Source organism: Clarias gariepinus, chromosome 10 (assembly GCF_024256425.1).
Source record: "Clarias gariepinus isolate MV-2021 ecotype Netherlands chromosome 10, CGAR_prim_01v2, whole genome shotgun sequence".
Classification (NCBI taxonomy): domain Eukaryota; kingdom Metazoa; phylum Chordata; class Actinopteri; order Siluriformes; family Clariidae; genus Clarias; species Clarias gariepinus.
This window is the reverse complement of record NC_071109.1, coordinates 13881754-13894287: the sequence shown is the minus strand read 5'-3', so window position 1 is coordinate 13894287 and position 12534 is coordinate 13881754. Positions and strand designations below refer to the sequence as shown.

The 12534-nt window shown below is 34.1% G+C and overlaps 1 protein-coding gene across 2 annotated transcripts in view; it reads left to right on the top strand.

Moving 5' to 3' along the window:
- Positions 1-12534, top strand: part of rps6kal (ribosomal protein S6 kinase a, like) — a 41755-nt gene that overhangs the window by 4838 nt on the left and 24383 nt on the right. For both annotated transcript variants that reach the window (XR_008361203.1, XM_053505391.1), the window contains exons 2-7: positions 2435-2494; positions 5365-5481; positions 5896-5977; positions 6075-6155; positions 6888-6967; positions 11212-11318. Coding sequence is in view for 1 of the 2 variants with exons in the window: in XM_053505391.1 (XP_053361366.1) it covers positions 2435-2494; positions 5365-5481; positions 5896-5977; positions 6075-6155; positions 6888-6967; positions 11212-11318 (527 nt within the window). In the remaining variant the exon portion in view is untranslated. The remainder of the gene's footprint in view (positions 1-2434; positions 2495-5364; positions 5482-5895; positions 5978-6074; positions 6156-6887; positions 6968-11211; positions 11319-12534) is intronic.

Here is a 12534-nt window from a genome sequence, read left to right as displayed (position 1 = left end):
AGCATGTAAGACTTAATATAATATGATATTAGATGAGCCTCTATAGTTCAAAATGCTTGTGGAGGAAAGAGATGCCAGTAAGAAGAAATTAGATTTTTTTTTTGAGCTTGCAGTGTCTTCATTCAGTGGTCATGATAAATGGAATGAGTCATCCTCTTGAGGGATCAGGCCAAACACATTAGGCTGACTTGCAGTGCTGCATCGGTAATAGCTTGATACAAGCATGTAGGAAAATGTGTGCCATATTCTCCTTCCAAATGGTGCACTATAACATTAACTCTAAGGCCATTTATGGCGCAGTTTATGGCTCAGTTTAAAAAATTTATATATTTTCATATCTATCGTAAATAAAATGTAAGGTACATATAAAAACATTTAACTCTCTTTTTAGTATGACTAGTTTTGGAGGAAGAGGAGTTAAATTTGAACTAAATACACACTAAATTTGCCAACTCGGTTTAGCTTAGCACAACTGCAAAAAATGTATGAGTCTGAGCTGATCTTAAACAAAAAATTGCGCGTGGAACGAGAGTTGTTCAATTTTTGCCTTTACCTTTTACAGTAGGTGTGGCGAGCAGGAAAATGTATAATGATTAAGACCTGTTGTAATGTACTAATATGAACATCAAATTTTTATTTATGTCAGACTTGGAAAAAAAAATACAAACTATCTGTTGAAGTTCTGCTTGCTCCAGCTTACTAATATTAAAGGAAATAAAGTTATGTTTGAAAGGGGTGGGGGAACCTTGAGTATGTGTGTGATTTGTGGCCTTTGTTCATTTAAGTTTGTGTGTACACATCAAGGAAAGTGATGCATGTCAGGCATACCTGTTTTCTCTATCTATTTAGCAATTAGGGACAAAACATTGTACTTCGTATTATGATGCCTTTATACAAAGCATTCAGAATTGACCACTTCAGAAAATGAACTAACCTGACTGTACAAGGGAAAAAGCTCACTAATCAATTTTTACACTGGTAGCTGGTCATCTTTGAATAATAGTAATAGGTTGCAAAAATATAAGTCAAGTCATTTTAACACAGAAATCATGCTATAAAGAAAGAATATTAATATTAGTAATTCACACATAAGCAATAAATTAGGTGCTAAGCCACGTCAGTTGTTGCTTTAAAGCAGCATTCAGCTTGTCAAAGTTCTTCACACCTCGAGAATATTTTAAAGAAATGTAACCAAAAGTCGTCAGAAAAAAATTCATGCTCATGCTTTTACTTCTCTCATTAAGTCAGATAGATGTTTATTGCAGAAATCAGTCGGTGTAAATGAATGGTAGCAGGTAAAATACAGTTGAACAGGGCTTTTAACACACAATATTTTTGATAGTTTTACACCATAAAAATGTGTTTCTGTTGCACCACTTTTGTGCTTGATGCAGAATTGTTTATATCTGAGACTGATCGCCTGATCACCAGTCATGGCGGTTTAAACTAAAACCAGCCAGTTCTGGTCAGTGTCTGATTGACTCTGTAATAAGTATAATATATATAAGTAGATTTTAGTGTCCGTGTGGCGATACATGAAGCGTAAACAAAAGAATCACAATATACATAACTCATTTGTCAGATTTTTCTCATCTCTTATATTTTGCGTAAAAATGTTGAAAGCTTATTTTATTAGGGTCATATGGGGACGATGTTAAACGTTTTCTGTTTTCTCTTTGTGTAATCAGTAATAAAAAAAGAATTTGGGATGAGTAGAATGTTGTTGACAGAATTTAATTTCAAGAAAATTGACGGCATACGCAAACAATTCTTTGGTAATTTTTCTTAAATGTTAAATTTAATTGTATGTTGATCTTTTATAAAGTTAGATGGGTTTATTTATGAAAGCAAGATGAGTGTGGTTGTTTGTTCTTGCAGTTGAAGCAACTTTCTGCAGAGCAACTTTCTGCTTCTTAATTTATTTCACGCACATTTAAGATTTTCGTTGCTTTGATAAAATCATCAAGGCTGACCGACATGCACACTATAGTCAGGTCTCTTAAAATACAGCACACGTGAGCTCTGTCTCTGCGTATTATAATCAGCATCATCGACACTAATTGTACGTAAACCTTGAGTATCGAAATTTGTACTGAATGACAGAGAATTTTTCGATGCTTCATAGTATCTAAGCAATTTTATCATTGCCATAAAAGCATCAAAGTTTGATACCCTGCCCTATGAGACCTCTCAGAATTGAGACTTAAAAACATCACAGTGAAAGTATTGGAATTCTATAGTGGAGTTATAGCCGAATAATAACAAAGTGTGTGTAATAATTTGGCCCACTGCAAAATACAAAAATTAAGTAAAATCTGAAATAAGGTTCTTACTAGTAAGTATTAATATAAAAAATATATCTTTTTAGCTCAGAGACCAAATTCATAGGGAATGTTTTATAATAGTAAAAAAAAAAGTTATTTTCTTTTTCTAGATCAATGGGCATCAGGTTGCAGATGAGCCGATGGAAGAAGGGGAGCCCTGCACACATTGTGTGAGTATTGGTGTGTTTGCATGTACATGCTTGCTTTTGTGTTTTTATGTGCGTCAGTGTGTATACGCTTGGGGAAGTTGGGTGTAGGTGAATGCTGGTAAACTGCAGGATTTTGGAAAATAGAAAGGCCTAGTTTCTTTTTCAGGTTAAGCTTAATTTACCTTGCCTTATGTTTTGTCAGTATTTGCATTTCCTGTCTGGATCACAGATTCAGAAAACATAATCTGCGATCCATGTACAATTATAAATCCACCTAGTAATAATCATCATTCCACTATCAGCCAGATCACACCCTGGCCAAAGTAATGTAGCAGGCTTCAGAATTCGTAAGAAGTAGCGTGTAAAGGTATAGCATAGAGTTGAATATAGTATGACGTTTGTTGACTTTAAACATGCATACAGAATAGAAAAATATTGTACAAAAGTAAATAGGAAGTAGGGTTTTTCTGGTTGATAATTGAAGTGCATGGCAGATGACTACAAATAAACTACAAGCCGAACAAAAAAAAGTCTGCCTTTTTGTGAATGCCCAAGCCACTAATTTGTCCACCCATGCTACAATATTAGCAACAGGAAAACATTACTGCAAGTTAACTACAACAAATTAAATTAAAGTTTCATGTTTAAGTAGTCGTATTGTTTCCTGATAGATGATATGTCTTTGATTCATGCCTGTGATAAAATGAAGTTATATTCTCCTTAGTATTTAAATATTGATTTTTAAGCAAGTAAAGTCAAATATATTTCTTTACAGAAACTTGAGAAGATAAAACACAGACTATTAAATAACTTTTACATTTTACTCGAAACATGAACAAGGTTACAACACTTTCTCTCCCTCATACAGATCTCAAAATAAAAAAAGTTATCAACTAGGAAGGGAGAAGGCTGTCAGTTTTTTTTTTCAACAGCACATGAAGCCAACCTCCTGCTCACGCTCTACTGTGGTGGCATAAAACACTCAGAGAATAGCACTTTCAGCAAACTTCCATTTGAAAGAGCTCACAGACACCTGTGGTTAGCTAGTTCCACTGCGATTGGTGTTGTAGTCCAAGTATGGCACGACTACCCTACAAGAGCATGAACGGTCTGCTAGAGATTGGCCTGGGACGATCCTAGAGCAGTGTCCGCATTCCACATCTTAAAAAACCCACTGCAACTTTAGTCTGTATTGAAGAAGTAAAAAACAATAGCTGCTGGTTTGACTAAATTATTGTTTGTTTAGAGATATTTTATTCTGGAAATAGTGAAAAACTACACAGCTTATCGACAGTGTCGATTTGTCAATTTAATGAAGCACCTGCAGAGTTTATGTCAAAGAGAAGAGTTCATGCTAGCCATCAAAGAAGACGACACCACCAGGAAGCCTCACTGATGCTGTCCAGTGAGATAGATTTACAGTAGATAACACAAAGGCTAAAGTGATTACAGAGAACCTACTGAACTTCATTGTAATCTATGAGTTTGCTCCTCAAATAAATCTTTTTGAATGAAAATACTATAGTTTAGATGTAAAGTGTAACAATGTATCGTTTATATTTTTTGCTCTTTTAATAAGAAGCACTTTTTTATTTCAGTTGATGATGGAATTTTAAACACAATAGCAATACTAATAATATAAAAGTTAAAATATGATATTGTTTTAGAATCTGTTGGTATCGACAGTTGTATTGGATCAGAACTAATATATATATATATATATATATATATATATATATATTATATCTTTAAAATATATTAATATTATTTTAATAATAAAATAATTAAAAACAATTTTTTGGTTTCTTACCAACAACTGAAGTTGTTTTGTACTGTTGTCAGGGCATTTTGGAAAGACAGAAACAACACGGTAGCACCTATCTTCCGGCAAACAGCATTACAGTAAAATAAACACTTTTAATATAGTATAAACCCTAAAACTCCCTGAAAGCAAATAGAAAATGATAATTAAGAACCACAAAGGCTTTTGCGCATAGGCATAAATTTGTGCTGTGCGATTTAATCAATTGTGAAACTATTTAATCAATCTTTAGTTGATCAGTTCAATTAATTGAATGGATGGGTCAAATTTTGGTTCAGAACTGAGTCACACTTTTTAAATGATTATGGTAAACTTAAGAATGCTTAATGGTGTAAAATGGAAAAATTCTTAAAAATGCACTGCGGCTTTTGCAGAAAATAGAAAATGCTTCCATCTTCTGCTTATTCTGACCAATATTGATTTTGCGAGAGCAAAGCATGTTCCACCTACTGGACTGAAATGTGGAGCAGGCATTTGGCAGGAAAAAGGATTAGTGCTTTGTATGATGCATGACATTTAAACAATCAGCAACATAAGTTACACGGACTTTTAATGTTCGTTAAAATTTTTTAATAGTTTATAATACTTTAAAACCTCTAAGAAATGTAGCTGTTTGAGACAGAAAGTATAGCTGTCTGGCAGTAAATCAATTGATACATCACTACTGAATTAACTCAAACTGAAATACAGCTCTAATAAACTTGCATCCTAGATAGCTAAACATGATTGCAAGGGAATAAAAATTGCATTAATACCATGTGAAAGTATCATAAACATAGAGCCTCGCTTGAGACCCGAATATCCTAATTTTCTCCTAAATTCATTGTCATCATTTTTGACTCACCCTTGTATATAGAGCTTAATTACTTAAAAACCAACTTCATTTTAAAAAGACCAAACACACTAATGCAAAATATTTTACATTATTTTGCTCATCAACTGGATAGCATAACAATGATTTAGGGCTGGGTTATGTGCGTGTTATAAAGTAAAATCTAAGCCCTAATGTACCAAGTTTAATAATAAAAGAATTGATGGGTAGTGGTTTAACAAATGTTTTTCCCTACAGGATGATGGGTCCTATAAGGAGATTCCTATCACTCATCATGTAAAGGAAGGCTGTGAAAAAGCTGACCCTTCCCAGTTTGAGCTGCTTAAAGTACTGGGCCAGGGATCATTTGGAAAGGTGTGTACCCCTTTATACACAGTGCATTTGCATCATCGTTTTATGCTTTGTATTTCAAGAGTTGAAAAGCTGGGATCTGAACCCCTGAGCTCATTGATTTGCACAATCACTAGTGCAAGGTTAGTGTCACAGTTTACATATATAATTCAGGAAGGATGCTGAGAGATCTACAGACAGACACATTCACTCAAATGTTGTCAAGTAAGTTAAGGCATTAATTTGATTCTTTATGCTGAGCTTATGAGTCATAAATGTAAAATCTCTAAAATCGGATGTCACAAACATAATTATTAAGGAAACATTGATTCTATTCAAACTACTAAAACTTTGTTTAAAAATATAGAATAAATACTATTTATGCTGCACGATTATTGTGCAAACTGAATCCATCAGCCAATGTATTTTTGGTTTAAGGTGTTCCTGGTAAGGAAGGTAGTGGGCCCAGATGCTGGCCAGCTGTATGCAATGAAAGTCCTCAAAAAGGCATCATTAAAAGGTAAGTTGGCTTTTGAGATGAAGCTGTTTATGATGGATATTGCCCAAAAGGTTTTTAGAACTAATCCAGCAGCAATAAATTTTGATCTCATTGGCAGTGAGGGACAGAGTTCGCACAAAGATGGAACGAGATATTCTGGTGGAAGTGAATCATCCCTTCATTGTGAAGTTGCACTATGGTAAGTCATAGTTATCATATTTTTTTGACTATGACTCTCTTCCTGCCTTGAACTTGTTCTTACTCTCTTGGCACCAACATCATCATACTGATTAAGGCTTCACTTGTTTACCTTGGTGCTATGATTGGGTTCACCATATGCCAGAAACTGACTGACGTATTCACTGCCAGTCAAACGTCTGGACACACCCTCTCCTTCAGTGTTTTTTTTTCTTTGTTTATTATTTTCAACATTGTACATTAATACTGCAGACATCCATACAATGAAAGGAACATGTATGGAATTAGGTAGTAAACAACCCAGAATTTATTTTATATTTTATATTTTATATTGTCCAAAGTAGCTACATTTAGCTTTGATGAAACCTTACCTCACTCATGACATTCTCTCAACAGAGATACGAAGTAAACACCTAGAAATGTTTGAAATTCCCATGTGTGCCTTGTAATTGCTGCAGAATGACCAGCCTCAGAAACGGGCGATTTACGGCACCTCCGATTAGAGCCACTTAAATGCTTTTCGGGGTGCAAATGGTGGCTCCTTTAAAGAATCAAAAATATGACACACATTCTGGGTTATTTAGCACATTTTCGTAGCCTACATAATTCCATATTTGTTCTCTCATAATTTTAATGTCTATAGTATAAATATATCTTATATATAATATAAGTGGCTCTATGGTATGTCTGATATTTTGTTGTATTCTTTTATATTTATCCCTTTCATTCACAGCCTTTCAGACCGAAGGAAAACTCTATTTAATTTTGGATTTTCTCAGGGGTGGAGATGTATTTACTCGCTTATCCAAAGAGGTAAGTGTCCTGTTTTTCTTTGTGCTAACCTTTTTATACCTTTCTTCCCCAGTTTTTCCTCACTATTATTTTTTAAATAAAAAATTAATTACCATTTATTAAAATGTATCGAACTACTTCTTAAACACACTAAGACTAAATGTAAACTTCTGCATTAATGAGTATTTGCATCATATGCTGGTTTATGGGTAAGTGTGGTCACAGACAGACTTTGCTGCTTTTGCTTGCTTTTCTGGAGTGACAGAGCTTCATAAAAGTTTTTACCTAAAAGCAGTGGCCCTAAACCAGAATGTCAGAACAGTGTGCATAGCGAAGTCCTCATTTACCTCTGCAATCTGATAACGATTAGTCTAATAAGCCCTGAACCAAGAGAGCACTGATTCCTTAAAACCTACAGTTTTTTTTACCTATTCAGGAGACTTGTATGATCAATGGTGTAAAATCTGCACTCAACAGATAATATTATCTTGTATAAAAGTGGAGAGATGCATTGATCTGATGGCACAATAGCTCTGGATGCTCTTCTTCCGTGCTGTGTAAAATGCTACCAATTTAGTTGGCATAATTTACATTTAAATTTTAAATGGACTCTTTTAAAGTGCGTGTGTGTGTGAGAGAGATCATTACAACCCAGGGTGCTATTTTTTTGTTCTTCCCTAAAAAAAGTTTTTTTTAACTCTGGTACAATATCCAGAGGACAGTGGGACATGGACTCAGTTGCCTGTTTGAGTCTGTAGGGTCAGACAATGGTTCAACGGTAGTTGATATCTCTGAAAGATTATTTATAAAGCTCTGTAGAGTAACTAATGATGTATGTTTAACATAGTGTGGCAGGGTGCATAAAGTATAAGTAAGAAAATTTTTTATAAGATGTGAGCGTGATCTATGATAACTTTACACTGTAAAAATGTGACACAATTGTCTATATTTTACCCATATTTTAGTATTAGACTAAGACTGTATTCATTAATCCCTGTGGAGTCTAGAAAGAATATAAATGATATAAATGCTGTGATTGTCTTCCATGATTGATTTTAAGTAAATATTAAAGTCTTCAACATTTAATGCTTTTTCTAAATACTAAATAATGAGGTTTGAGGTGAAATCTGTAAATTCACCAATAAATTCAGAATATGGCAGATTTAATATCTTTAAATAATAATTATCTAAATTAACTAGTCAGACTTATTTTTGTGGCCAAGTATGTTATGTTAGCTTAATGAAAAGCGAATGTGTTAAATTTCTGTGTGATGCTTAGAATGATAACCGCAAAACCTCCTCTGGCTGATTCTAACTCCTGGAGGACTAAAAAATATATTCTCATTTGGTTTAATCCATGTTTCTGTTAAATGCATACATTTAAACTCTTGACCAGTAATAGTGTTTTTAACAATGAAATGCATAGGTAATAAAATGATTTGGATGTAAAAGAATAGAAATTAAAATGGTTTAAAAGATAGTTTATAAGAATTTTCAACCAAGTTGAAGATTAAATCTTTGAATTACCTAACCAAATTACTTTATTGCTCATTGTTATAAACATCATACTGTACTTTATATGCCATAAGGATTAGCCTGGCAGGAAATGCATGCAGCTGTTTCCTTATTTACAGGTTTTGTCATGTTCACAGATATCTTTTTACTGGACAGTTAAACAGTGTTTGTACTCAGCACCATGGATAGCAACAGTAGATGCAATCCCTTGTTTGTTTGTTTTTTTTTGTTGACATTTTTATGGGTTGAGGTTTAGTTAAGATCTAAGCCAATTTATTTTAAATCTAAAGCATATACAATCTAAAATGCAAACTCATCATCTTTCTGAAAATCACCATTTTGAATCTAGAATTGGATTTTGTTTGTAAATTGTATAGTTCAGATGAGTTTTTGTGAGTGGGTGTTAAAGCTCCTGGTTTGCATGAATTCTATGATTGAGAAGAGTAGGGACTGAAGATGGCAGCATGTGGGGGCGTTCAATCAAAACATGCTACCTGTTGAAATGTGCTAAAAGTGCATGTACACGCTGGTTTTGTTGTGTTAAGTAGAAGTTAGCTTATAGAGGTATGTTGTGGAATATGGTCCACAATATTGTACACGGCTTATCATTGGAACCTTTTGACTTTTAAATTTAAAGCGACTTGTTTACATTTTAGTAGCATGTCTGCCCACATGGTAAGAGTCTCTGGCAGTGTTGTAATAACCTTAATCGACTTAAAATATTTGAATCTGATGACTGTTAATTTGCTTTATATAGTTAAGGTGTTTTGATTTATTGAATGTTAGCAATCACAGTCACAAGATATACTGGTAATAAAAAATCTTACCTTGTTAGTAGAATTTTAAAAAAGGTGCTATATCAGCAATTTAAAATAATCAATAATTTCAAATATGTGCATGTCTGTGTAGTCTGACTAATATGGATCTGTCTCTTTAAGCACACCGCTGACTGTAGTGACGTGTGCATAAAGTAGTGAGAAAAAAAGTTTGTAATACAAGACACATTAAGTGAGTCATAAGCGACAGTAAAGAGAACGGAGCACTTTTTTTTTGTTTTAGAGACTTGAAGAGATTGCTCCAGTAATGAGGCAACCCAAAGTGAAATATGAAGATATTTTGGTTATAATGTGGGCGAAAAAGACAAGCAGCTAAACACAACAGCACAGCTGTTCATGTGCAGTCTCAAAGTGTGTTAGTCTGTTTTATATTGGGACATCTACACCGCACATTCAAAGTTTTTAACTCAAATTGCTCAGATGATTCATGACATCAGAGCATCAAAACATTGTCATTTTGAACATTGCTGTCAGCTTCTGTCAAAAATGCTGGCCTGAAATGCTGAGACACATTTCTGTGCAATTCCCACACATAGATGCCTCTCTTTTGCAAGTTGGCATTAAGTTATTCATCGATTTTTAAGGTTTATGCCAATTGTTCATGGAATTGTATAGGATCGTCAATAACTGATTGACGGCAATCTTTAAAATGTTTGCACAACTAAAATATTTTACTGCAGTTTTATGGGTCTAAATATATTTTTCTCTTGTTTAAATCCCACTGATTCTAATCTCTCAGAAATGCTGATCGCTGGTGCTTTATAGTAATTTAATCTCCGCCATGGACAGCGGTACCCAGCAAGTTCTCACAACTGGCCTGTGAGCAAATATGAGTAAACTTTGGATCTGTGCATTTATAATATGGAATATAATTATTCCAGAGCAATGGATGCATCAGGGTAAGAAGAGAAGCATGTGAGTGATACACTCATTATGCTTTGTGCCTACGGTGCCAGCCTGTGGAAGCAGTGTTGTGATCTGGTGTTGCTTCAGTTGGTCAGGTCTAGGCTCAGCAACGTTATTTGGCAATAAAACGAAGTCTGCTGATAACCCAAATGTACTTGGGATTTTTCCTTCCCCTGATGGTATGGCTATATTCCAGACAGTGCCAAGATTCATTGTGTTGAGATTGTGAAATAATGATTGAGAGCATGAGGAATCATTTTTAGACATGAAATGGCCACAAGAAGTAAACAATTTATTTAATACTTTAAAAAAGTATTTGCTTTTAAAAATGACCTTAAATAGTAATTTCTGTGTAATAAATGAGAAGCTACTCACTACATCTGTTCGGGTTAAGAGTTGTTGCTAGCAGAAACATGCTACTCACTGCAGTATTTACAAAATTAAAGGCTTTTAATTATTCATTAAAGCATTTATTTTAATTTATTCATTTATTTATTTTTGCTGAAAATTGTAAATGTCCATAAGGAAATAGGTTACATTTTTTTAACTCGAGATTTTGGTTTTTCTTTTTTATTATTCTGCAAGGTCAAATGTCTAAAATATTTTTTCTAGTAACTCTTATTCTAATATTTTAAAGATATTACTGATTAGTAACAAGAAGGACTAGTTGGCAGCAGAGGCCTCTCCATCAAGGCCATTTTGGTCGAGGTCAGCTTTTTTAAAAATGTGTCGGTATAGGCAACAATTTATAAAAACTAATTTAAATTAGTGGTATTCTTGGCTAACTTTGAGTCACTGATGTGTATATACATGTTTAAAATGTTGATGCTCTTGTCTGTCTTTACTAATATCTCTGTATGAAACTTGGTTGTTGTGTCTGATGTCTATACTGTAATAGTAATTTTAATTTTTGTGTGATTGTACATGCAATTGTTGACATGTTTTTCTTATGTGTTTCATAATGTTTTGTGCAAAGATCAGAGAGTAAATCTGTCCAGTTCTTACTAGGTTATGTTTACAGAGGAGGATGTGAAATTCTACCTTGCAGAGCTGGCCCTTGCATTGGATCACCTTCACAACCTAGGCATCGTTTACAGAGACCTGAAGCCTGAAAAGTAAAGTATTTCCTTCTTTTTTGTATTTCACTTCATCTGTAACTGAAGTCCTCAGCATAGTTCATGTGCTTGGCCGATTTCCATAGACTCTACATCACAATTTTGGATCAAACATATTTTGCGCAGGGGCGTCATGTGGGACGACCCACGTGGAAACCTGAAAATTTTAAATTTAAAAACCTAAATATTTTTAAGCCTGTGATTGTTCGTTACAGACAAGGTTTGCTTGTAAACCCATTCCAAAGATCACAAATTTCACTAGCATTATAAACTTGTTAATTTCAATTCTCTATTTCTTTTGTTGTCTCACATTACCTGCGCCTTTATTTCTCATTTCCTGATCTGTTTGAAATTTATGGAGCAAAATAAGAAGTTGCTTTTCCTTTTCACACTCTGGTGTGTGTTTATATTCATCTAAAACTCCTGTGTTACAGTTGTTTATACTCTGTGCACTTTGTAGCAGGTAGTATTAGTGGTCCTAAAAAATATCATTAGATTTTAATCGTACTACTGTACCTATAGTACTGGTGCATTGGTTTGTGATAGAAAATACAAAAGACCAAGCTTAAAGGGCTTGAAAGCAATTTTTGGCTTTGTGCAACCCTTACTGATGTCTTTACATTAAGTATGCTGAGGCATTACTTTCTCTCTCTCACTCTTACTTTTTTTTTATCTCTTCCTGTGTGAGATTCTCAGATTTCTGCCACAAAAAACTATTACACTTTTAAATAACTTGGTTTAGTTGCTAACAGCATCACCTGTGGTCTAGGGCTAGGTGTTATTGAAATTCTTTGGAGGAAACATTTTAGGTGCCAGCAACTGATTAGAAAATGTTTAATGTACACTGCCTGGCCAAAAAACAACAACAACATTTTGATACGCTGTGTTTATTTAGCTTTGATGATGGAGCACATTAGACATAGCAACGCATTACCAGCCTCATGCAGCATTGTAACATTTATTTCTATGCACAGTTGCATTAATATTTGGTCCAGATCTTCTTTTAATAACAAGAGATTTTGAACATTCTGTAAAGTCTTACAGCCCTATCTATGTATTGTCTTATTGAGCCCTAAGAATCATGCCATTGTCATCAAAGAAGAAAGAGAAAAAAATGGGATAACCAAGTTATTTAGTACATTCAGATTATTACCACATAATATTGCAAAGCCTAAACCTGACCAACTATAGCAACTCCTCAAAGGCAGGACAGTGG